General features: G+C 42.5%; 1 protein-coding gene across 3 annotated transcripts; it reads right to left on the minus strand.

The window, feature by feature from the left end:
- Positions 1-2,286: 2,286 nt before the first annotated feature.
- On the minus strand, positions 2,287-27,267 carry LOC102450982 (RING finger protein 151-like). 3 transcript variants are annotated; one of them, XM_025182546.3, is made up of 7 exons: positions 26,804-27,267; positions 16,804-17,030; positions 16,146-16,285; positions 12,542-12,704; positions 10,726-10,846; positions 6,577-6,818; positions 2,287-4,096 (listed from the first exon to the last, which is right to left on the minus strand). In XM_025182546.3, exons 2-6 carry the CDS (start codon positions 17,007-17,009, stop codon positions 6,582-6,584), a joined length of 867 nt encoding a protein of 288 aa, XP_025038331.1. In that variant the 5' UTR covers positions 17,010-17,030; positions 26,804-27,267; the 3' UTR covers positions 2,287-4,096; positions 6,577-6,581. The 3 variants fall into 3 exon arrangements, with proteins under 3 accessions (XP_025038331.1, XP_025038328.1, XP_025038319.1); XM_025182543.3 differs by having other exon boundaries at positions 26,839-27,266; XM_025182534.3 differs by having other exon boundaries at positions 26,835-27,266.
- Positions 27,268-27,339: the final 72 nt, after the last annotated feature.

Consider the following 27,339-nt stretch of genomic DNA (forward strand, 5'->3'; position numbering starts at 1 on the left):
AAGCAGGCCCATTGACTTCTAATAAGGAGAAATGAGGCAGTGTTACAGCAGCTAGTATACTTGTGTTTTTTCCCTAATGGAAATCTATAGACCAAAACAACGTCATCTTTGTTTACATAAATGCTTTGAATATTCAATGTTCCAGAGCTGTTTAATTGCTGCTCGTATCTGTTAGGAGCTGAAGTGAAAGTTATTTCCAGCAGTCTGAATATACTTCTGCCATATAGCTATAGTGGCTTTCATTGTTCTGCTGAATTTTATAACTAAAATATCTTTCAGTAACAATCTGGTTCCTTTACTCCTCTCCTGATCAGTCCTGTGTAAGCAGTTGTCCAAGGATCAACAGGACAGGTAGGCCTGCTTTGCTTTTCCATGTTCACTCAGTTCAGCAACAGTCTTGTAAGGTGGTTATGACAATGGCTTAAGTCCTGAAAATACTTGCAAAGGAAAATTCCACTGAGCAAAATAGGACTAATCTCATCTGTCTGTGAGTGATTGCAGGGCTGGGTGGGATTAAGTTCAGGAGTACTAGTGTGTCATTTTGGACCCCAGCTAGTATTAACTTCAGGGCTATATGTAAAGTTCCTAGGTCACAAGCTTGGTTTCCTTCTGAGGAAAAATACACAAAAAACAGGGTTCAAGAAAGCAAATGAAGGGAAAGGAGACAGTAAAAACAGAGCACTACTATCCACATTTGCCCAAGTTAAGATACATCACAAACATTCTAGCGATGTTAAATTGCATTTAATCGGCTAATCTTTAATCGGCTGATTAGTCGATAAGAAGGGAAACTGTAGAACTGCAGCAGGGGAGGGGAAGAAGGGACTGGGTGCAAGTCGGGAGTCAGCTGTCCTGGCTCATGCCTGGTCCCAGAAGCTGCATCTCTACTTTTTAAATTTATTAAGAGCCTGGCAGATTTTAATACATTTAAAAAGCAGAGGCACAGTGTCTGGGCCTTTGCCCGAGCCCCTGCAGAGAGGGTGCTGGGGGGAACCAGCTTTTAAGCTGGCTCTCTGCCCGCCCTTTGCTGCCTCTGAGGAGCAGTGGGGGGGGGGGGGGGGGGGGGGACTATTTGAGTCACTACTCGACTACCCAGTATCGGGTAGTAAACTAGTCACTTACATCCCTAAAACATTCCATTCTGTACCAAAGCAACGTCCATGATCAAATTAGAGTCTTCAAGACCTGGGTCTTTTGTATCGGATAGCTGTGATAATGAGACTCCCTTAAGGTGGTTTGGATCTTTCCTGACAAATTTTTGCACAGTTGGCATGTCCCTTCTTAAAACTCCCAGTTTTCCAGACCAGTATGTGTGTGCATGTAATCTTCAAGTATTGTGTGCTTTAACTGTTAAGTTTACTGTAAAGGAGCAGTGTGCAACAGATTTTCCTCTTTCTACTACAGTGGCCCTAGTTAAACTTAGTGGCCAGTACCTAATGTAGAATGATTGCTAATAATCTCTGTTTTATGATCCAGTTAATTTCCATTTTCACTGAAGTGATGGTCAGTCAAGTTGAATTTTTTTCCACTGAGTTTCTAACACACTGTACTCAGAGTGGTAAATCAAATGGCAAATTAAGATTGCTACCTGCCCCGAAATGCTTCCCAGAAAAGCCAAATCATAGACAGCGTTGATGCCCAAGCAGAAGAGTCTCTAAAGTTAACTGTAGAGTACACAAGGTTCTCCTGTTTTTGTAGTTTCTAGAATAAAAGCCTATCCTCAACAGAAGGGGTCATTGGCCATTACTGCACTACATTTTCTGATGAAAACCTTTTAAGTAGTGGACAAGAAGTTCAGTTTATCCTGAATGATGAATACAGGCTAAGCAGGACCTAAATATGCTTCCTACTGCACTTAAGGCACCTGCAACATTGAAGGACTCTGTCATCTTTCCTTCAGCATGTGCTTGTACACACACACACACACACACACACACACACACACACACACACACACACACACACACACACACACACACTCCCCCCATCAGTGAAGACATGCAAAGTCTTTGAGGAGGATGCTATTTTGTTGAAATGCTAGTCCTGTCTACTACTGAATATATCCCAGTCACTGGTCAGACAAAGGCCTTTTAACCCTGACTCCCTCTTCCTTATGCCCCTTTTAAGAGAATACCTGTCCCCAGGATAGTACTTTAGACCTTCATTTTTCTGCTTGTTGCATAAAGTACAGAGAGAATAATGAAAGCAAGCTTATTTGCATGTATGCTTATTTCATTGGGCAAGGAAGATACTTGATTTTCACAATAGGAAAAAAAGCAAAATGAATAACTGCTTATATGAATTTACTTTAATCAACTTGTGTACAAACTGCAATTCAAATGGTTACAAGTGTTAGTTTTCTTTCACACACTTATGACATTTAGCCACAAAATGCCACTTCTGAGACTATTTCCTCTTATTTAAAAAAATCAAATTTCAGTTTAGCTTGGCAATGAATGCTACAGTAGGACATTTATTAACATGAAAGTTGCATAGACTTAGTTATTTACAAAGGCAACATTAAATGTGAGAAAACTACATAAGTTTCCCCTATATATCAAGGCTAAACTGGTTCTATCCAAAAGATGTTCACAAGAAAGGAAAATGCTAGCACCATTCTATGTAAGTTATTTAAGACCCCTCAAGAAATAAGCTATAGAGAAGCACTATCAAAAATTGAGAGGAAGAGTGTAGCAAATTTTACAAGGCTTCTTATTTTAATGTCATTTAGAACTTGTTCAGTGTTTGAGGTTCACTTAATCCCCCCCCCCACCTTAAAGCACCTAACAATGTTTAAGATGTAAAAAATACAATAATTTTGCAACTAAAATGTTTGCAGTAATTATATATTACCTGGCTACATAATTCGTTTGCTACTAAGGAAAAAAAATCTGCCATGCAATTGTGATGGTAGGCTAACAATCTGATAACATACATGAAAAATAATGATTGAAATGAAAAATTAGCTTATTAGTATCAGCCTAACAAATTACTTGTGTGCTTAATTGGGAAGATTACCAATAAACACTGATACACTGCAATTATGAAGTGTTCTCCTGAAAGTCCTATTGAACTCAACAGGCACACACTGAGTATTCTACCATTTTATTTCAATAAAGAAAGCAGTAACATGCAGCAAAAATAATTTAGTCAGGCTCATTAGTTTTTCCATAATAAAAGTATGTTATGAAAAAAGAGCTGCCAACGTGTATGGCAGGAGTGGGTAGTAATTTTAGAAGGGGGCCAATTCACAAATATTTGAAGTGGCCCTGGATTATGGGTGGAAGGGATGGGCACAGGACACTTTCCTGCTCCCCTGCCCCCAGGTCCCGTTCAGCTGGGTGCTCACTCTTAAGTGCCATGCAACTCTTGCAGGGTGGGGGCAGAGTGGGAGACTTTGTGTGCTTATCTCCCCCCCCACCCACCCCCATCCCCCCTGATTGGCCTGAGGGCAGGGGAGAGGCAGGGTAGCTGTGGGCTGGATCAATCTGCTTGGAGGGCTGGATTTGGCCTGCAGAGGCTCTCTTGCCAACCCCCGCTAGATGGGCATTGATGGTACAAGAGCCAGTGAGGGCTGTGTCTTAAATTGAGTCAGCACATATTTTCAAGTTATTGGCTTAGTTTGAAAAAGTAAAACTAGAATACATTAAATTAATAAAATTAGATTAGTGGTATCCTCAAGTCTTATTAGTTAAGTGCCAATTCTTCCAAGACGGACTTACTGCACTCACTAACATTCTACTTGTTTCTTTCAATATGTTAGTACTAAATTCAGTAGGAAAAAATAACCAAACTAGCATGGACACTTGCATAAACTGTTGTAACATCATGGGGCTCTCTCATCATACATACAGTTCAGATATTAGGCTAGTGGGTTTCACTCAGTCTGATTGCCATAGCTGATCTCTCCAAATTTCTATCATGTCCTGCACTCCTCAAATGAAAGAAACCCCATGATTCAAAATCCATGGGTCTATTATTGCCATTGTATAGTTTCAGACGTTAGTATCAACACAGAAGTCCACCCGACCATATTTCCTTTGTAAAAAAAATGGAGGTCTGTTGTGGGTAATGCAACATTCAAGTAGCTTTAGACCTGTCAAAAGAAAATTGAAGATGTTCAACAGGTGTTTATAGTATGTTTTTAAAAGACATATTTCTATAGCTAGACATTAAACTTTTGAGATCCTTGTAAAAACAGCCAATACATTGCCCACACCAATGAAATGTATGCGCAATTCACCCAGACTGTGATGACAAGCCACACTCTGAATATGTATTAATCTTCACTATATACTACAGATATTACAAAAGCACTGGAGGTGTAAGAAAGGGCAGTAACTGTATTTAAGCAATCCTGGTCAATAGACATGCCTGCAAGTTTTCAACACACAAGAAATCTTTCATAGGGTCCTTCAGGATGGAAACAGGAGGAGGAGAATTCTAGACAGCTTGGCAGTGAGTTGAAATGCACTGCTTAAATTCTACACTAGCAAGCTAGGAGATTAAAGGAAAACAGCTAAATACTCATGTCCAAAGTGACCTACTTTAAAGCTATTTTATGTTGGTGGCCACAGTCTGAAATCAATATTTAAGCCACCGTTCCTTTGTGATTGTACAGTGTTTATGTAGGATTCAAATACTTTCAAATCTGTTAGTTTCCTTTGCTGGCTGGCTGAAGTACTTAAATATTATTCCTAAAATTAATAAATCAATACTTCTTAGAATACACTCCAGTTGCCATTATTCATTACTAGCAGATGTTAACCAGCTCTGCTTAGGTCTGGGGAGGGGGAGGAGGGTGCAGGCCTCCTGCTAGCCTGCTGAGCTGGCTTAAGGTGGGGGGGAGCTCCAGCCCAGGGTTTAGGGTTGGAGGAGAGGGTTCTGTCTAGGGCTACGCAGGCCTCTGCCTCTAGCACCCTCCCCCCAAGCCGAAGGAGGAGTCTGTGTAAGCCTCCCCTCAGCATTCTCGGGGTTGGGGATGAGGGGGGCAGCACAGGCCTCCCTATCGGTGCGCACTCATCCTGGAAGTGGAGATGAAGGGTGGTACCACACTTGTGGGTCCTGTGGGGGGCAGCTTGGGCTGGGCTGGCTGTGGTGGTGCTCCCAGTGTTTGTGTGGAGGGGAAAGGGGAAGAGAAGAGCGCAGGGTTGGTTAGCCAGGGAGGCCACTTACCAATGCAGGCACAATGGCAGAGCCCCATCCCCAGCTGGCCACTCTGGTGGTGGTACAGCAGTCCCAAGGGGTCACTCTGCAGGATAACTCTTCCCTGTGCTTGTTGAACATAATGGCTGTACTGGGTCAGACCAAAGGTCCATCTAGCCCAGTATCCTGTCTGCCAACAGTGGCCAGCACCAGGTGCCCAAGAGGGGGTGGACCGAAGACAATGATCAAGCAAATTGTCTCCTGCCATCCGTCTCTAGCCTCTGACAAACAGAGGCCAGGGACAGCATTCCTACCAAGGGCATTCCTACTCATTCCTTTGGTGCATGAGTATTGTGTCCCTCCTCTCTCTCCTTCTCCTCCCCGTCCATGTTATGGAAAAGTGTCAAATTCCAGGAACATCCCATTTTCCTGGCACAACCGAACCCTGATCTGGCTTTAAGTTATGTTAAGAGAAACCTGCATACCAAACTTGGTGGCCCTGGCAAAAAATTCCATGTAACCTAGTTGAAGTTCTAGTTTCCAGGTGTGTTAGGAAGCTACTGTAAACAACTGAGAGACTATAGATTGAGCTCATAGCTTATGAAAATACTAGTTGAAAATGTCCTTTTAACTGTATATTGTAATGCTCCATATACTATTAATAGGCTTTTAAAAACTAATCCTGGGCCTACAATTTCCCCCACATGGCTAAAAAACAGTTTTACTATTTGTATAGTATGCAGCAAAGTGTGTTAACTACATGTTAATATCCCTAGTATCTAACTGATAAGATTAACTGATAAGCCAAAGCTTATCAACTACACACACTTCCCCCTTCCCCCCCCTTGCTGCCTGTGTGTTAGAGGCAGCAAGGGGGGGGGGGGGGGGGGGTGGGAACTGGTGCCTGTTTAAGTTGGCTCCCCACAAGCACCAGATCTATGGAGCTGCCTCTGAGTCAGCCCCTCACGCACATTGACTCATGCGGAGCTGCTTGCCCCTCCACTTCTCGCCCATGCTACTGCCTCTGAGGCAGAAGCATGGGGTGGGGAAGGAGCAGAGGAAGTTGCCACAGAGCAGCCTCTATCAGCAGTAGGTCCAGGCTTGCCACAGACAAAGGCTGCTCCAGGGTTGCCAGTGCAGCCTCTTTCTGCAGGGAGCTTGGGTCCCCTATGGACAGCAGCTGCTGCCATCCTGAGCTGTTGCCTGTGATACAGGGGACTATCAAATAATCGTTTTGATGCAGTTACATGATTATTCAATTAATGGATATCTAACATCACTACTAGATACAAACCTGTGTGATTTCTCCCTTCTCTCTCCCCCCTGCTTTCTGACCCATTCAGAATTTAGATAAAAAAAAGAAGAGGTCAGTTAGAACTGATAGGATATTTATTAGCTGGTCACAGGAAGCACAATCCTCTTTGAGCTTACTCTCTTTAGATGACTGTGACTTCCCTGGGTTTTCGTTTCACACTTTCCAGTCGTGTGAGAGGACGAAAGTTGGCTGATTTCTTGTTTCCCTCTGTATTATTTAATCGGCAGTCTTTCTGTAGGCCTTTCAGCAACTCCATTAATTCACGCTTTTCAAGATCTGCTTGCTCCAGCTCTTGGCGATGCTGTCTCTCTGCAGCCATCAGGGAGCGCACATCGGACATCATTCGTGACATCTGACTCTAAAAAGCATGTGTAAAAACAGACTAAAATAAAATCATACAAACATTTCCAGTAATGGCAGTATGGAAACTGAAATGGCTACTGCATGTACAAGAAGAGACAATGAAGAACAAGAACAGATGAAATAATCTGCAACCTTAAAACATATAAAGGTTCAACTGACTTAGGTTTTGAGTGTTTTTGTGTGAGTTACAGTATAAAAGCTGGATGAATGGGTTAGATGATATATTCTCTCCTCGCTGCTTTTTTACTTTGGCCTTATCTACAGCGGGTTTTGAACTAAGTTTGAATAGAGTTCTAGTTAAACTGGTTTCTAATGAGTACGAGACCCTAAATCTAGCAACTGGATCCATGTGGGTAAGAGACCCTTACTTTCACATGAGGCACCACTGCTTGCACATCAGAGCACAGATTCCTAGGTTTCCTTTCCCACTGAGTTACTTTAAAATAGTACGAGCAGAGGAGCTGGAATTTTGATTATATCGGACTTGCATGATGTGCCTTGTATTTAAGCTTATGAATCCTGTTTGATACTGGGAAGACTCTGCACACCTATGTCAAACTGCAAACTTCATTTGGAATGTAGGGCTTGCTTGCCTTCTCTGTTGTCTTTTGCCTCCATACTGAGCTAAAACCCACAGAACATTCTTGCAACTTTCACAGAGCTAACAATGGAGGCTTGTTTAATTCTGACAGAGATGACTGCTCAGCTACCCTGGGCAAGCCAAGCAGGAATTCCAGGCGTACGGTAATTTGGCAACAGATCTGGGGTGGGAAGAAAGGGGCTGATCACCTAACAAAGGAGACTGGAGGTCAATAGAGAGGAGGTGTATCACCAGCAACTGAAAAAGAGGAAGGGCACTGCTGCAGCAATCTGCGTCTCAGACAAACTCCATGATCGAGCCAAGAAACTATGTGTGGTAGAGGAAGGATGCTGGACACCAAAAAGGCTTTGGAGCTAAGCGTAACGAATGCTCAAGTGGTGAAGAATGTAAGGATATGTCTAGACTACATGGCTCTGTCACCAGAGCCATGTAGATTAGTTTACTAGACATATCCAAATGAAGCGGTGATTTAACTAATCGCTGCTTCATTTAAATTAAAATGGCTGCCGCGCTGTGCTGATCAGCTGTTTGGCAGCACAGTGCTGTAGTCTGGATGCTCCGTGGTAGACATCAAAGGCATTTGTCGACCTCCCCAGTAAACCTCATCCCACGAGGCATATCGGGGAGGTCAACAAATGCCTTTGATGGCGACCGTGGAGCATTCAGACTACAGTGCTGTGCCACCAAACAGCCGATTGGCACAGCACAGCAGCCATTTTAATTTAAATGAAGCGATGATTAGGTTTACTAGAAATACCCAAATGAAGCGGCGATTTAAATAAGCTACACGGCTCTGGCGACAGAGCCATGTAGTCTAGACGTACCTTAAGAAAGGGGAAATGTGGACAGGTATTTTACTATTTTGCTTAGCTTTGTGTATTTCCGATAAAGTAAACAGTGACTGCTTGTGGGACCTTTGTAATTCTGCAATGTTTGGGCTATTCTCCTTCTGCCTAAGTTTTCAAAGCTGATACATAATGCATGTTTAGCCAAAGCTCCTTCTCCAGCCTGCTGACAGATTTTCTGCCTCTGCAGCAGCAGTCAAATGATGGTTCCACTTTGCTCCCAACTTTTCTTGACAGCTTATTATTTAACTCCTGGACACAACAGCAATAGAAAGGAGTCCCTCAGAAAACTATTAAGACTAAACTTAATTTTCTTCACTGTTGATGGGGACTCAGCACTGTCCTTGGGATTGCTAACTGTCTTACTGCACAAACCTAGAAACTTCTACCGCACCCATTCTCTGAGGCCTACCTCCACTCTTTTCATCCCACCCCCATCGATTGCTGTCCTCCACCTTCACTTATATCAGGCTGAACCAGGGGGTTGGGGTCTGGGCTGAGCCAGGGGCAGCAGCTTGGGGTGCAGGAGGTGGACTCTGGGAAGAAGTTTGGGTGCAAGAGGGGGCACCAGGCTGGGGTGGGGGAGTGAGATGAAGGGTGTGGGCTCCAGCTGGACATGCTTACCTCAAGCAGCTCCCGGAAGCATCCAGAATGTCAAGCTCCTAGGCTCTGGGGGTGGCCAGACGGCTTTGGGCACTGCCCCTGTCTGCAAGCACCAGCCTCACAGCTCCTCCTCACTATGGGAGCTTCAGAATCCATGCTGAAGGTAGGGGCAGCACAGGGAGACCCCTAACCTCCCAATGGCCTATAAACTGGACATGCTGGCTGCCTCCACGAGAGGTACAGAGCCACAGCAGGTCGAGACTGCCTTAGCCCTGCTGTGCTAACGACCAGACTTTGAGGTCTATTAATCTCCTGGGCTATGTCTACACTGGCGCATTCTCACGCAAAAACTCTTGCGGAAGAGTTCTTGTGCAAAAGCTCTTCCAGAAGAGAGTGTCTACACTGGCATGTGCTTTCAGCAAGAGATATGCTTTTGCGCAAGAGCATCCATGCCAGTGTAGACACACTCTTGCGAAATAAAGCTCTGATGGCCGTTTTAACCATAGGGCTTTCTTGCATAAGAAATTCATGTTGCCTGTCTACACTGGCCTCTTACGCAAGCACAGTTGCGCAAAAGGGTTTATTCCTGAGCGGGAGCATCAGAGTTCTGGCGCAAGAAGCCCTGATTTCATACATTAGAACGTCAGTTTACTTGCGCAAGAACACGCGGCCAGTGTAGACAGGCAGCAAGTTTTTGCGCAAGAGCGTGCCAGTGTAGACACAGCCCTGGATTGGTTTGAGTAGCCACTGGGAAATCCGTTCTAATTCCAGGAGGCTTGGCAACCAGAGCTATCCTAGATCTCAGATGGCTCAATAAATGGTTGAACAAAGTGAGATTTTTGGATGGAGACCTTAGCTTCAATGGTAGACAATATACATTGACTTTGTTCTCTGTGGAGCTCTTCTTTGACAGGAAGGTAGTACAGATGTTGGGTCAGGGGCAATATTGCCACTCTAGGGGTGTGTGTACACTCCCTGTTTTTCTTATCCTGTATTTCTCTCCATTGTTCATTAATTTCCATACATATCAGAATTGTGGGAGACACTGAGCTATGGAATGGTAAATTTCTTACCCATTCATTTCCTTTCTACTAGCAGCATCTCCCATAATTCTACTCTCCCTAGCTGGCTTCTTAGCCAGAAAACAGTATTTCATTTTGATAGTTAAGTTGATAGGTTGTAGCCCACTTATTGTCAACTAATGAAGTTACTGTTACTAATAATATTTTGAGGTTTTATACAACTTTGGAACTAATCATCTGGCATCAACCTGGATAAGGGGGCATTGGTAGCAGAGGTGGTGCTGCAGCTGTGAACTGCCTTCACAAACTGCTGACATGAGGCAATTAGCCAACATGTATTATAATTGTGGGAGATGCTACTAGCAGAAAAGAAATTGTCATCAGGTAAGAACTGCACTAATCTGAGTCATTCAGTTATCACATGTCCCTGAAGAGCTGAACTGTTTGTCATAGTGCTCACACAGTGGGACTGTGGCCTAAGGATGTGCTTAATATACTGAGATATCTTGGGGTCAACACGATTGTTAGGGCCTAGGTACCTGGACCCCTACATTCCAATTCTTCAAAAGAGTAGCTCGCAGAAAATTGGTGCTAAAAAGGTCAAGAAAGAGACTGTGCCTAAGCCTACCAAGATCCTGGAAAGCTTAAGAGCGCACAGCCCCAGCACGTGGGTCCAAAACAGTAATCTGGTGAGTGTTCAGCAAGGGAATTTTACCAGGATCACAATACCGCAATAATGTGAAACTTCCCCCTACTTGAAAAAAGCAAAAAAGCTAGACTGTTGGGAAAGGAGAACAAAACAAAACAAAAATGATACAGAAACTTATTTACCTTGAGTTCTTCAATTTCATTTTGCAGAAGACTCTCTTTTTGCACCATATGCCTTCTCTGTGAATCTAATCTGGACTCCATTTCATGCTTTGCCTCCTCCACTCTGCAGATCATTTCTGACCTAAAAAAGGGTAATTTTTCCTTTTTAAATCTAGCCATTATACCAGTGACTTTCAAGTGCCAGAGTGAAATACTGCTACCAAATAGCTACATCATTCCTGAATATAACCGAGGAAATTTTTCCAATCAAAACTTTTTCCCCTCAGGAGAAAAAATGAAGTCAGCAACACCAAAACATTTTGCAAATTTGTGCGGATATCATTGAGTTGTTTCACTAATGAAAAAACAAAACAAAACCTTAAAAGCAAATCCTTCCCCCCCAGAATCTGTTTCATTCTAGGTTTCAACAGAAAACCAGAAACATTTAAACTCTTTTTATAAATTTTATTTAATTCTATGTAAAAGAATTTAAAATGTTCAAAATTAAAAAAAGTTTGTGCTATTTAGCATGTTTTATCAACCAGCGGCATTATGTAAACTCATAAGTTTTAACGTCTTGAATGGGCAAGTTCTTTTCCTGGCATCAACAGAGATACTCAGTGTGCAAATCCTATGGCAATGGGCAGCGATACAGAACTCTAAGATACATGTTTCTGCAATCATTCCAGAAGCTATAGACTAACTTTTTTGGCTTTGGATAGTTTATTTCTTTTCATCCAAATAATGCTCATTTTGAATAATTATATTTTAAGATTATATGACAACTTTGTGCAGCAGTTCAGGGGAAATGTAATACATGTCTCAAAATAAATAAATATGAATGTGCCTCTCAGTCTGTGTCATTCCACTTAAGGAGAACAGATATCTGAAATAAGGACATAATACAGAGAGCTAAAGGTTAAGCGCAGCATAACATACCAACCAGCAGCATTTGGATCAATGCTCGTCAGTTTATCATGAATATTAAAGGACAGTAGTTGTGGGAGAAGAAAACTAATCATTTATTAAACATTGTCATAGCCAAAACTAAAACATTAACAGGTTAACCTTTTGAGATTTGAGCAGCAGTTTGGCATTTTATTGATATCGAGAAAGCTCTTATTTCTCACTGCACTTACCAGGAACTGAACCTGGGTCACCAGCAAAGTGCAGGAGAGCTAGGGCCTTCACTGACCAAAGAAGCAAGAGAGAAGGTACCAGCAGGAAGGAGTGGGAAGAGGTATAAAACCGCTGGAAGATCATGGAAATGATAAACTGAAAGAGGAAGAAAGGCAAGAAGAAAGAGAGGGACTCAGAAGGTAAAGACATACACTGATAAGTACTGAGTTTTCCAGCATTTTAGACATAAGTACAAGCTTGAACTCATAAGTCACCAGCCTCTCATCTCTGATAACTTTGTGAAATATAATCAGTTTTTCATCTCTAAAGTGTTTTAAAAATCTTAAATAATAAATCATATTTAATAATTTGGCTCTGGATCTGTAACACACTAAGGTAAAAAGTTTAATGGATTCAGTCTTGTTCTTCATATGTATTTCACTCTTTAATGCAACTATCATATAATTTTGGATAATCGCAATTCCTATTCATTACGGTTCTGGGCTAATAACATTAACTCAGACTAAAAAGTGCAGTAAGAGTTTAAAGTGTGTAATGGCTTTTCAAAAATATCCTCACCAGTTAATACCAATTAATTTACAGATTATAGGTTAGATATCAGAAATAAACAGAGCTAGTACTTGGAGCACTCTGTTATGTGCAGTGATTTTAGGCCCAGGTTAACACAAAGACCCATAGAACAGAAGTAGTATTTTACCGGAGCAGTTCTAGTTCTGTTCTTAGCTCTGCTACACAATTATGCTGTGCATCTTCTACCCTGAGAATGGTGTAACCACAACCATTAGGGCATTCACGGCTCCTGTATTCACACACTGTCAAATGGCCATCTAAATTACGGCGTTCAATCTGAACTGGACAACCTGAACAAGAAACAGTAAATTAAGGAACTATTACATCACTTGCAACTAAAGGAAGCATAGTCCATTCCTGGCAAAAAATCACCAAAACAAGGACACACACCATAGTGCATAAAACTGTATGCAAATGTGTCAAAGTGATTCCCTTGAAGCATGAAGAGATACAACTGCAGATCCCAAAACCTTGTCTACATTAAAACTTTTTGATCAAGTCTCTCACTATTGCTCTCTATCACTGGTTGACAGTAGAAAAAAATACTGGCAGTTGGCCTATGCCAGTGTTTCTCAACCTTTTTTTTTTTTTTAAAGTACCCCTTTTTCAAAAAAAATAAAAATAAAATTGTAAGTACCCCCAGTATCTACAGTTTTCAGACACACAATTTTTTTTCTACTATTGCAACATTTGTTTAAATGACTTAATTGTAGCCGGGCGATGAAATTTTTAGGTGTAAAAAGCACAAAAATAATAAAGCGCTGTAAAACTTAAAACAAAAATTCAGTTTTCTCCAAGTTACAGTAATGTTGATGTACAACCCACCAGACTTCTCTTGAGTACCCCATAGGCAGTGGTCTCCAACCTTTTTATGACCAAGATCACTTTTTAAATGACAGAACAAGCCAAGATCTACCGCCCTGCCCCTTCCTCTCTATTCTCCTCCTCTCCATCACTTCCTATCCCCAACCCTTATACTGCTGCTTTTTTTCCACAATTTTTCTGTAGTAAGAGGTTTTTCCAACATTGGTCCTGTCTAGACTGGACCAAATGTCAGAAAAAATCCTTCTTTTGGAAGCCCCTTTATTCCTTGTGGAAAGAGGAATATAGGGGTTACCAAAAGAGCATGTTTGCTCTTCCATTAAAAAAAGAACAAGCAGCGCATACCTGGATGCAGAAGAGTTTTTCCTGGGATATCTCCAGAATCCTGAAAAACTCCTACAGTCTAGCCTTACCCTCACTGGGTTGAAGCAGGATGTGTAGGCTCTGGGGTGGGAATGAGGGATTTGGGTATGAGAGATGCAAGCTCTGGGAAGAAACCTGGATGCAGGAGAAGGTGGAGAAGGGGATGCTGGGTCGGGGAGGGGGCTTCAGGCGGGCCACTGTTGGGGTCAGATATAGGGTTGGGGTACTAAGTAAGCCACAGGCTTGTGGATATGAGGGTGCAGGAATTTGGGTTGGGGTATGTGAGGGGCTCAGGGTGGTTCCAGTGTTTGATAGATTCAGCTTGAGGGTCTGGGAGAAGGGGGAATGCAGGAGTGTTATAATGCTGTGGGCAGATGGGGGTTTGTTGGCCCAGCTTCATTTTTAAATAAAATAATGCAGAAACTTTGTGTTTGACATAGTGTCTTTATTTCTGAGAAGGGCAGGGAACCTGTTTTGAGTCAGGGGTCACAGACCCACAGAAAAGTCAGTTGGGGCCATACAAGAGAGATGCAAAATAAAAACTCCTCCAAACCCCCCCCCCCCCCTCCAAGCCTCATTAATGTGGCCCCAACTGTGCTGGTGGGAGCAGAGCACATGATATTGGGGAAGGGTGCCAGGGCGTACCGGGACAAGGGACGGGGTGCTGGGTAGGGTGCCAATGGGTTCTGGGGCAGAGGACAGGGTGCTTGTAGGTGCTGGGGCAGGAGCCTGGGTGCCAGGGCAGGGGACAAAGTGCCAATGGATGCTGGGGCAAGGGACAGGGGGCCAGTGGGTTCCGGGGCAAGGGCCTGGGGCAGAGGATAGGGTATCAGTGGAGGCAAGGGACAGGGTGCCGGTGGGAACAGGGGGCAGCGTGTCGGCTGGGGCAGGGAATCCTTGACACACGCCTTTCCCCTCCTTCCCCCAGAGGAGGGAAGCTCTGGCAAGAGCCTCCCTCCCCCGCAAAGGAGGAAAACCCCAGTGTGCACTTCCCCCCGGGACTCCTCCCCCCCTCCCCAGCAGAGAAGGGGAGCCCGAGTGCGCACCTCCACTCCCCGCGCACCTCCCCCCCAATCTCCAGCACGCGCCTTCCTCCGGGACTCCTACCTCCTCCCAGTGCGCCACAGACCTGGAGGAGGGGAGCAGGCAGTGCACTTCTGGAAACCCCGGAAGTGGCGCTCAGCTGCTGGACTTCCCCCCACCCCGCGGGAAGCCAGTACTACCTCCATTTTCGGAGGTAGGTAGTGGGGCTTCTTGGGGATGGGAGGAATTTGGGGGGGGGGCCGAATGCCTTGCAATCGACTGGTTGAGCCCTCCCAATCGACCAGTCAATCGCAATTGACGGGTTGGTGACCACGGCCCTAAGGGTACTCGTACCATTGGTTGAGAAACACTAGCCTATGCTATGTTCCCCACAACCCCACTTCACTACCAACAGGAATGGTTGGAGATAAAAAAAAATGCTTAGCTAATGCTTGAGTATCCAAATTTGGCATCCAAGATGAGAGAAAAATTTTGGACCTTACCATCTTGTCCAAGATCAAATAGCAAATCAATGACACAGAATCTGGTTCTCCTGGCCTCTACACTTGTGCCCTATCTACCACTAGATCAGTATTTAGGTTGCAAGCCCTGATGAGTGGAGGCATGATGTGCCCCCCCCCCATTTCAGGAAGAAGCCAGCAAGTGGGTGTATGCCCCACCTGGGCCAGCCATGCAAAGAAACCATCTCCATGCCCTGCCTGAGTACCCCATCCACTGCCCTGAGCTCCGCCGCCTCCTATTCCTCTGCCCTGACTCCTACACCCCCCCAACCTCTGCCCTGAGCCTCTCCTCATCCCCTGCTCTGACTCCTACGTCCCTATATCCCCCGATCCCCACTTTAAATCACCCACATCTCCCAAGCCCTTGCCTTGACTTCAGAAGCCCCCACACTGCCAGACCCCTACCCTGAAGGACCCAAGCAACCCGAGGTTAGTTTTCTAGTAATAGAATAAATGCTCAACTGGCCAAAAAGCTGATTCAATCATCACATGCAAAAAACCCACAATCAGATGTATAATCAAAGCTGAATATTAGACAAAAATCATATGTTGGCAAAGCAAACACTATCCACTGCTGTTTATTCTGTAAATTAGGGATCCAATATTCAAATCAATTCTGGTTAATTTTTTACACGAAAAGAAAAAACTGGTGATGAATGATGATTATCATTACAACAGAGAGCAAATCTATTGTCTACACATTTTCTGCAAACTCTCCACCAAGGATCATGCTATTATCTTTTGAATTTTTGTGTGGCTCTTTTTTGTTTTGTTTGTTAAACTGAAGCAACCATATTGCAGAGGCCATGTCTGTGTAGGAACGTGCAAGCAAAAGTACCTCCCTCCTTACCTATAGAAATCTACCTTCAGTCTTTTTGGTCTAGCAAGAATATGGTCTAGAACTCAAATTCACATTGTAGAAGTGAATCAATGTCCAGCCAGCCTACTGTGCTAAGTATGACATATCAACAAAAGGCTCAACTCTGACTGAGCTTTACTCACCAGCATTAGAGCAGGATATCTGGCCGTATTCACATTCTCTCTCATGTCTGTCTATAGATTCTAGAGAACAAACCATTTCACAACCATGCTCGCTGTTTTTGCAATGAAGCTGAAGTCGATTTAGATCATTTTTCATGTATCTACATACAGAAAAGAGTTAATTTGTTTCTTCTTTTTTAACTCCTGAAACACTGTAAAAATAGTTGGCTTTTGCCATGTTTCAGGGATTCTACCTTCCACAACGGAAAAAGTCAAATGCTCTATTCAAAATATTTCAGAATTCAAGTAACTACATTTGATCAGAGCGGGTTGGGAGTGGTAAAAGCTATGATGATGGAATATTAAGGTTCAAAATGAAACATGCAAATTAGTTTATGAAGAAGTTTGGAGACTTCTCAATAGCCTAACAGCTTTTAGCACTAACTAGAGGTTTGTGTACACTTGATATGTTAGTGGCACAGCAATGTTGCTGTAGTGCTTCAGTTGTGGGCACTATCTAAACTGATGGGATTACCTCCCAAAAATGCAGAATTCTTTGGTCGATGTAGCACTGTCAACTGGGAGGCCTAAAGCTGGGATTTTTCACACCCTGAATGATAGTTATACTGAACTAAATCAGGCTTTAGAAAAATCCCTTCAACAATCAGATGTTACATACCTGTAGAGAGGTCGTAGCACAGACATATCAAGTACTTGTCTGTCTTCTGGGCAGTTACTGTGATGAACAAGCCATCCATGTATACAGGCAGTACAGAAAGCATGTTCACAAGGAGCCTGTAAGGGATCTTCTAATACATCTCGACATATACAGCAAAGAAGTCCTTCATTAACATAGCCAACAAAACGCTCAATATCATAACCCATTCTTTTCCAAGGACTTTTAACCTATTATAATGTTAAAACAGCAATTAGTAACGGATTGATAATTACTGTTGACACAATGTGTGATGCTGCACAATACACAAAAGTAAAGAAAGGTCCTGGCCAAAGAGCTATCTATCTTGAAATCAGAAACATTGGTAAAACAGGAGAGGATCAACTTAGTTTTTGAATTCTGTGATAAAAATGTGATTCTTTTGGACATTGTAAAAGATTGCAATTTAGTTCTGCCTTTGCACTTTTTGAAAGTATTTAGAGAATAACTGAAGATTTATTCAGTAATTGAAAAAAAAAACCAAAACCTTGTTCAAATGTCAGAACTTGATTTCAGTTTCTTCACTTTTATTTGTATAAAACTTTGTAAATTTGTAAAGCAATATTTTTACTGATAGTATTAAAATACAGAAATGACCCCTAAGTACTTCTTATATATGCAATTGTATAGATATCTGTCAACCACAGGTAACTTAATTTTATGTACTTTTCTTCTTATACTCATTAAAAAAAACCGATTAGTTTGCTAAATGAGATGGAAGTCTAGAAAACATAGTATATGGTCATGTATTCACAAACTGTACCATAACAAATGTGTAAGGGAGCCAAATTGAGACTGCACAGACAGTGGGGCCCTCTGCTCCTGTACATGGCACCTCAGCATCTACAAACAGTTAAGAAAACCAACTACAAGGAAAATTCTGTTTGGACCCTGCAGCTCAGCACAGGCTGCCAAGTATTCTTTTTGCTCTTTGAGGAGTTGGGCTGACAGTTGTAGACTGGCACAGAGTGCAGTTTTTCCACTTGTCTCATGGGCTTCCCCTTACCCCTTTTTTTTTAAAAACTGTATCCAATGGGATTTCTTTTACAAACCCTCACCACAGCATAATGGCACAGGAATTCCAACTCTATGCCCCGCTTATATTTTTTGCCTTTCATGGGCATTTTGTGATATTTAGGCTTGTTCTAAGTCAATCTGGAATCTTTGGAGGATTTCACAGCCAAACTCTAACAAGACTCTGAGTTTGTGCAAACTTCATTTTTTTTCAGTAAGTAGGCCAAATTTTCATGGGATGGCAAAAGGCACATCCCTGATACAAGGGTGACCTCCTGCTCTCAAAATATTTCAAGACCCTACTCCAAAACATGAAGGCTCTAGAACTCCTCAATAAAAGAGTTGTTTTGCCCAGGAAAAAAAAAAAGTTAGAATGAAGGTAGGGAAAAACAAATTGTAAAAAAATGGTTGAACCGTTTTAACTGAATTTTGTATTAAAAAAAAAAAAGCCAGAGGCAGAGACACTCAGCATGGAACATTTCAGTTCAAATGGTTAAAAGTTTGGAACAAGTTATAAGCAAGCCACTGAAAACAGGCTCTTACAATGGAAAGTCTAGGTCAATGTTTAGGGATGTAAAATACCAGTTAATCAGTTAACTGCTTAAGCTTTAGGTTAACCTAGTATTTAACTGGTTAACTAATCAAGTGGGATCTCAGGGCTCTCACTCCCAGCTCCTGCTAGGCGGGGCTGCTGCCCGGAGCAGCCCCTGATCACATTGGGCCTGCAGCAACCCTCTGCCTCCAGCAGATGGGGAGCTGGTTCAGCTCCTACAGGATAACACGAGATTCCTATAGGTTCCAGTTAAGAGTGATGCTTACTGGTTAATACTTCACATCCCTAATTATAATTAATATTGACAGATGTGCAGCTACTCAGTAATTTTTTGAATACCCTATGCTGTCAGCATTATTGGAAGGCTTACTTTAAAAATAGTTTGGTTCAATCAAATAAGGGATTGTAAAGAGCAACAAGCAAGAAAGAAATAGAAAGGATTAAGATAAGCCACTTCTCTACAAACATTTGAGGGTTGTTGAGAGGAAAGACAAAGGAAAAGGCCTTCAGGCAGCAGAGATAAAAAAAGATGTAGCAGTGTAAAAAGGGATTCTCAACGTGGGTGGGGAAACAAATTAGAAAAGAAGCACTGGGGAGCGGAAGTGGTGGAAGGAATATGAAGAAGTTAGTCATGTACAGGTTACTACCGGGGCTGGTTACTTTTCATGTAAGATTAAGGTGTGCAATTTTAAAAATCAATTTTCTTTAAATGATTTGTATGGTTAATAAACTATAATTCAGCTAGAAGCGGTCTGTTTTGTCACTGGATATGACTGGTCACAGACTTGTGATAGGAAGAACTACAGGCATCTCAAGTCAACATGATTGATACTCTCAGTTTTTTAGAATAGGACCTGGTCTAACTGAGAAAATTGCAGAATTCCACCCTAAAACTTTCAACCTTTACAAATGAGGTGTACTGCGAGACCAGAAAGGAGAAAGAAGTACAACTAGCCCTGTCACCATGACATGTGCTTCCAGCTCTGGTCATAACGCATGTCAATTTTAGAAGATCAATTGCCCTAAAATAAAACTTAAAATTATATGAAAGAGAATTAACAAGCACTTGTACTTTAGTATAATTCTGTCAAGGAAGATGTGGCTAAAGTCTAACAATATTGATTCAAGATTGTTAATTATAAAATGTTTTTGTAGGCTGCACATTTCTTTTCTTAATCAGAAAACATTACTTTTCAACTCAGTCAAGCATTATGAAACAGTATTTCCTAAGTTGTTAGAATGTCTAAAGATGTTTATTCTTTCCTAATAGAAAAAGATTTTTTTTAACCTTTTAGATTTAATTTGCATGAATAGCCTGTGGTTTTCCTCATAAATGCTTTGGTTTTCAGGAGAGACACCTTATTCTATCATCTTGTCCCTGCTTTATGTTTCTTTTTAGTGTTCTTGTAGGAAGTAACAGAATCAATTGTTGTGTTTCCTAAGTTACAGATCCCCATGCTTAACCAGCTAGTTATTGAATAGGCTACTGTTCTCATGGCCATTAAAACAAAACTTAAAACTTTACTGTAACATGTATTTGAAAAGTTACTTTATAATCTGTTTAACATTTTGAGCTATGGGTGTTAGCAAGCTATAGACCAGGAAAGTTAGCTAACGTGTTAAATTAACACATTTTAAAACTATACATAGCACCGACAGCATAACTATGTGAGGTGCTAAATTTTTTTTTAAAAGCGTTGTACCATGCTTTTTAAAACATCCCCTATTTTTCAGGGTCCTTTCTAGACTACAATATTTTATCTATCTATCTATCTATCAGAGGCCTGGGAGTTCATTTGTTTAAGAACTCCCCCATAAATGGTAAGAGCTAGGACTACTGAATTATTTGGTATGCCGCTTCTTCTTATCCTAACTTAAAGCAAGCTCAGGGTTTGGCTGTGGTAGGAAAAGGGGAAATGCCTGGATATCAGCTGTTTCCCATAACATGGAAAGGGAGGGAATTGATTGGAGGGATGCAATAGAGCCCAGCCACCATTGGGAGCAGCAAGCATGGGGACAGCTATGATGCAGAGTGACCACTAGGGATGTAAAATCCCAATTAATCAGTTAACCAATTAAACAGGTCATGTATGAAAACACGTGAGCTAATATTTTAAAATATAATTTTGTATCTAGTGTATAAATAGTTTAACACCTCTAAAAACATGCTAACTGCTTATAGCTAAAACACATCTTTAATTACCACTGTGTCTATGGTAGGCACTAAGTGCTATTTAAAACATATCAATTAACTTAGGGTAACTAAGGTCTGACCCTGCTCTATGCTAAAAAGTTAGGCTGACCCATTTACCTTGCCCAACGGCATTAAAAATCCACACCCCTGAACTACAAAATTAAGCTGACCTAATCCCCACTGTAGACAGAGGTAGGTAGATAGAAGAATTATTCAGTCAACCTAGCTACCGCCTCGCAGGAAGGTAGATTACCTATTCTGAGAATACAACCCCGCCAACTGGTGTAGGTATTATTTACACTACAGTGCCACTAAAGGACAACTCCACTGCTGTAGCATTTCAAGTGCACTAGGACAAGGTAGGGTAAGGTAATATCTTTTACTGTACCAATTTCTGTTGGTGAGATAGACATGTTTTTGACCTCACACAGAGCTCTTCTTCAAAGTAGCTACCACATTTTAAAGCAATACATACTTCTAGTTCAGACATGGCCCCAAATAAGTCTTGTCTAGATTAGAAAAATAAGGTGTTTTTAAAGCCCTTGTGTTGACAGGATATGCTACATTTTCACATTAACAAGGGCTTCATCTAAACTGCAAGCCTCTTTCCAAAGAGGCTTTTTCGAAAGATACTTTTGAAAAAGCCTCTTTCGAAAAAGAACATCTAGACTACAACCAGTGCTTTCAAAATGAAAGAAAGCACACAGGGAGTCTGGATGCTCTCTTCTGAAAAAGCACAGTTTGCATTACATAGCACCTTTTTTCGAAAGGGCACTTTCGAAAAAAGGCATTATTCCTCATAAAACGAGGTTTTCTGTGGTCGAAAAAACTGCTGCATTCTTTCAATTTACTTTTGAAAGAACGCGGCAGCAGTCTAGATGCAGGGGAAATTTTTTCGAAAAAAGGCTACTTTTTTTTTTTAAATAAACCTGTATTCTAGACACACCCTAACTGATGAAACCTGAACATATCAACATCCCACTCTCCCTGCCACGCTCTTGTTCCCAGCTAGGAGTAGACAGTACTACAAAAGTCTTATTAAAAATGAATCTAATAACTTGTCAGATTTTATAATACATACAAAATAGACAACATACTAATGATTTTGATTTTTTTAAATGTGGATATAGATACTGATTTCTTTTAAACTGCATTTGTTTTTAATGTGTTTTTTGTGTTTGCAGGCTTGAAAAGCCTATATTGATTTTTTTCACTGATTGCTTATTAGGAATATAAGCAGCAACTAAAGATGTTAATAGAAGTTAAATATAGAAATAAACTATATAAATATACTGGAGTGTTTTATTTTAAACAGATGGACTTGAATTTAGGACAACTCCATTTTAAGTCCATATAGTGATACGATTCTCATTTTGTCTATCCCCAAGTAAACCTTTTCATAGAATTCAGAAATGCAACACATGTAATTGTTTATTATTATTGAACAGAAAAATTGCCATACAAGGTCAAACCAAAGGTGTATCTAGCCTAGTATCCTTACAGTCTTCCAAGAGTGGCCAATGCAACATGCCATAAAGGGAATGAACAAAACAGGTAATCAGCAATGGTGTGTGTCTAGACTATAGAGTTTTTTTGAAAAAATGTTCCCTGTGCCTAGACTACTGCCACATTCTTTCAAAAGTAAATCGAAAGAACGTGGCAGTTTTTTCGACCACGGAAAACCTCGTTTTATGAGGAATAACGCCTTTTTTCAAAAGTGCTCTTTCCAAAAAAGGCGCTATGTAATGCAAACTGTGCGTTTTTGAAAGAGAGCCTCCAGGCTGCCTGGGTGCTCTTTTGAAAGAGCATCTTGCTTTTTCGAAAGTACTGGTTGTAGTCTAGACGCTCTTTTTCAAAAGAGGCTTTTTCAAAATTATCTTTCGAAAAAGCCTCATTCGAAAGAGGCTTGCAGTCTAGACATAGCCCAAATGATACATCCCATCACCCATTCCCAGCTTCTGACAAACAGAGGCTAGGGCCACCACCCCTGCCAATCCTGGCTAATAGTCATTGATGGATCGGTCTTCCATGAATGTGTATATAGCCCTTTTTTGCACCCTATTAATGACCTTCACAACATTCTCTGACAAGGAGTTCCACAGGCTGACTGTGTGTTGTGTGAAGAAATACTTCCTTGTATTTGTTTTAAACCTGTTATGTATTAATTTCATTTGGTGATTCCTAATTCTTGTGTTTGAGGAGTAAATAACTTTTCCTGATCTTCTTTCTCCACACCAGTCATGACACCTCACTTCTCTGGTGCTCCAGCCCTATGAGGCGAGGAGAAAGGACAGAAAAGTCTGAGGTTCAGGGTTTCCGAAAGGCCAGATTTATTTTTCTGGGGTGCCGAATTTAGTGGAGTTTGTGGAGCCCATTAAGCTGGGGTGCGGACAAAAATGAAGGGTTCAGTGTGCAGGGCAGGGCTACTAGTGAGTGGAATAGGGATGAGGGTGCAGGATCTGGGGCGGGAAGTGGGGTTCATGCCCCATTGCAGCAGGAAAAGCCTATGGACAGCACGTCACTGCCTGCCCTTCTCCCAGCGAAGCGGGAAGGGGGAGGGAGCTCAGCTCCCTCCTGGCCAGTGAGTAACTCCTGGGCTCCCCACTCCCATGACTGTCCATTTACCTTGCAAGGGATGTTGGCTTCCAACATCCCCCCATAGCGGAACTCTCACTTCACAGGCTATGAGACAGCCAGGGACTGTGCAACATTGACCCTAGGGCTGATTATACAGGGATCTCTCACTTGGTGAAGAGAAGCAACTGGCCCTGGGGTGAGTTAGGGGAGTTGTTTAGGCAGAGATCCTAAACAGGCAGGGAAAAACTGGCAGGGAAAAACTGTTGGGTGACACTGATCTCAGTTCCCAAATGAGATGCTAAAGGGGTCGATGTTCTGTCCCCAACTGGGAAGGAGAGGTGGGGGGGCTGCGTTCAAGCCAGGGACCACATGGGAGGAGGCTGCAGACCACTTGGGGTCTGCAGACAGCACTTTGAGAACCACTGATATAGAAGCAAAAAGATATTCTCTGTCTATCCCCTTTTTAATTATTCCTAACATTGTTTGCTTTTTTTGACTGCTACTGCACATCTGTGACCGTGCACCTGGGGTGGACCTGATGTCCTGGGTCCCCAGCCCCTCACAGTTATGGGCGTCCCGCCCTCTCATGCCCAGCCGACTAGCTCCTCGGCAGCTGGTGGCGTCAATAATCTTTGACTGTTGTCTCGCTGAGTCTCTCCTCCACACGAGGCAGAGGAGAGAGGGGGGCCTGGGCCCACCCTCACTTGTGGGCCCCAGCCCAGGGCCCTAATGACTTGGACCATGCTGCGGTCCAACTCCGGCTGACGGGGCCACTCTCCTAAACTCGTCAGCCCATGGGCTAAGTTCACCGCCCTGCCCTGGGCTACTTCCTCTCTCATCCTCCTCCAGTGCAGATCACCCCCCTGCCAAGGCGAGCCCTTCCGGCTCCCATTGCTCCCTGCGGAGCTTCGCCTGGCGCCCCCCACCCTCGCCTGGGTCGGCGTCTCTCGCCAGCCCCGCCTGCCTCAGCGCCCCTTGCATTCCTCCCCTCTCTCTGCCCAGGAGGCTTTTAAATCTCCCGCTGCCCAGGACGTTAGGCCGGATGTCACCCTGACATCACCAGCGTAGCCCTGACCCCACGCCAACGTGACATGGGGTTGACTCCTCCCCCTTCTCTGCCACCAGGCCCACGCTCCTCAGCAGGGCCGCAGCACCAGTGCATCCGGCGCACGGCCGGTAAGGACTCCCTGGCAGCGCCAACAGGGCATTTACCCCCTGGGGTCCAGTGCGGTCTCTCTGGGCCCCATCACAACATCGAATAGCTGTTTTCAGAGAACTATCCACAATGACTAAGATATTTATTGAATGGTAAATGCTAATTTAGTCCCCACATTTTATATGTATAGTTGGGATGTTTTCCTATATGCATTACTCTGCATATATCAACATTAAAATTCATTTGCCATTTTGTTGCCCAGTCACCTAATTTTTGAGATCCTTTCGAAGCTCTTCACAGTATGCTTTGGATTTAACTATCCTGAGAAGTTTTGTATTACTTGTAAATTTTGTTCCCTCACTGTTTACCCCTATTCCCAGCCAGTTTACGAAAATCTTGAATACGATAGTTCCCAATATAGATCTCTCAGGGACACTACTAGTTACCTCTCTCCTGACTATTATTCCTACCTTTTAATCAGTTACCAATTCATAAGAGGACCTTCTAAAGGACAGCTTACTTTGCGTAAGAGCCTTTGGTGAGGGACATTGTTATGGGCTTTCTGGAAACCTAAATCTTCTGGATCCCCTTTGTCTACATGCTTGCTGACCCCCTCAAAGAACTGTAGTAGATTAGTGAGGCATGATTTCTCTTTTACAGAAACCATTCTGACTGTTCCCCAACAAATTATATTCATCTGTGTGTTTGACAATTCTGTTCTTTTGTATATTTTCAACCAGTCTCCCAACTACTAAAGTTAGACTTACTGACCCGCAATTGCCAGAATCACCTCTAGAGCACCTTTTAAAAACTTGCATAAGATTAGGTATCCTCCACTAATTTGGTACAGAAGATTATTTAAAGTGTAGGTTACAAACCACACTTAGTAATTCTGCAATTTCACATTTGAATTCTTTCAGAACTCATGGATGAATGCCATATGGTTCTGGTGACTTGTTACTGTTTAGTTTATCAGTTTGTTCAAGAACCTCTTCTAATGACACCTGAATCTGGGACAATTCCTCAGATTTGTCACCTAAAAGAATGGCTCAGGTTTGGGAATCTTCGTCACATCCTCAGCTGTGAAGACTGATGCAAATAATTCATTTATTTTCTCCTCAATTAACTTATTGTCTTGAATGGTCCGTTAGCATCTTGATCCTCCAGTGGCACCCATTGGTTGTTTAGCAGGCTTCCTGCTTCTGATGTATTTACAGTTTTTTTGCTACTTTTTGAGTTTTTGGCTAGCTGTTTTTCAAATTCCTTTTTGGCTTCCTAATTATATTTTTACAGTTCATTTGACAGAGTTTATGCTCTTAATTTCCTCACTAGGATTTAACTTTCCACTTTTTAAAACAATGCCTTTTTTATTTCCCACAGCATCTTTTACTTGACTTTTAAGCCAGTGTCACTTCTTTTATTCTCATACAATGTTTTTTTAATTTGCATTATATATTTAAGTGGAGTATTATGGTGTCTTTGAAGAGTTTCCATGCAGCTTGCAGGGATTTCACTTTTAGTACTTTACCTTTTATTTTCTGTTTAACTAATCTTCTCATTTTTGTGTTGTTCTGATTTCTGAAATTAAATGCCACACTGTTGGACTGCTATAATGTTTATTCTACCACAGGAATGTTAAATTTAATTATATTGCAGGTCACTATTTCCAAGAGGTCCAGTTAGATTCACCTTTTGGACCAGATCCTGTGCTCCACTTAGGACTAAATCAAGAATTGCCTCTACTCTTATGGGTTCCAAAACCAGCTGCTCCAAGAAGCAGTCTTTTAAGTTTCAAGAAACTTTATCTCTGCATCCCATCCTGAGATGATGTGTACGCAGTCATTACATTTTCAACAGAGCATATACTTACCTTTCAATATATATGAAAAAAATACCACTGAAATTTAGAATCTTCCACTGTGCATAAGTATAGAATGCATTTTTTAAAGTTAAACTCATTTTCCAACAACTAGAGTCATACTACTTTTATACACTATAAGATACAACACAAATTTGTGTTATAAGATGTGCATTCAGTAATTCTTCCTGCAGCAATTTACAGATAGGAGAAAAGCTATGCTTTATAATGAAAACTTGAAATTTCATTGATTTCACTAACAATGTTAAACTGCGAACTGCTCCTCTCTGGCAAGACTTGATATCACCAGCTGAACTCTTCCTCTCCCACCTTCACTTTTAACACTTTTCTTACAATTGTGAAAAGGTGAAGGCTAGCAATATTACTGCAATACTTCAGGGTTTGTTTTTTTTATACTGTTGTTCGTTTTAAAACAAGTTTGGAAGCAAGGTGTAATTAGCAACATTTCAATGAACGTTAGTTCCATGCATATAAAATCTGATCATTTTACACACAGAATGTCAACACAAAGGGGAACAAATTCTTATAAGCTACTGCATGGGGGGAAAGCTTATACTTTAAATACAGTTCCTGTAATTTAAATTACTTAACAGGTAAAGTTTTTAGAAGTTAATGTTCTTACAAACCGCATCTGGGTCACTGGGTGAGACACGGATGGATCTGGAGCCGAGGTGCCTGGCCACCAAGGGGAGGAGAGTCAGGGACCTGGATGAACAGAGGCTGCAGGCAGATATGCAGCTCGGGGCCACACCCTGGGTCTTCCCCACCTCCGACGTCTCGCCGACTGACCTCCCCCAGGCCGCTGCCAAGCATCACTGGCGACCCCCTTAGTCACAGGGTCAGGGCCAGCGAAGCCCGCCCCTCGGCCAAGCCACCTTAGCCGGTCCGGGGCCAGTGGGCTCGCGGCCCCCTCAACCCTAACCGCTGGAGAGGGGTCCCACGCAGGGTTAGCCACTCGCGCGTCCCTGTCACCCACTTGCCCGCCCAGCGGGAGATCACGCTCCGCCCCCCCCCCAGACCTGCGGCGCTTCACGCTCTACCCCACCCCTCGCTAATTTGGTTGCCAAGCACCGCCGCAACTATCGCAAACAGTAGGCAGTGCATTTTGCGACTGCTATTGCTTGACG

The sequence above is a fragment of the Pelodiscus sinensis genome, chromosome 2 (genome assembly GCF_052426305.1).
Source record: "Pelodiscus sinensis isolate ZL-2025 chromosome 2, ASM5242630v1, whole genome shotgun sequence".
NCBI classification, from domain to species: domain Eukaryota; kingdom Metazoa; phylum Chordata; order Testudines; family Trionychidae; genus Pelodiscus; species Pelodiscus sinensis.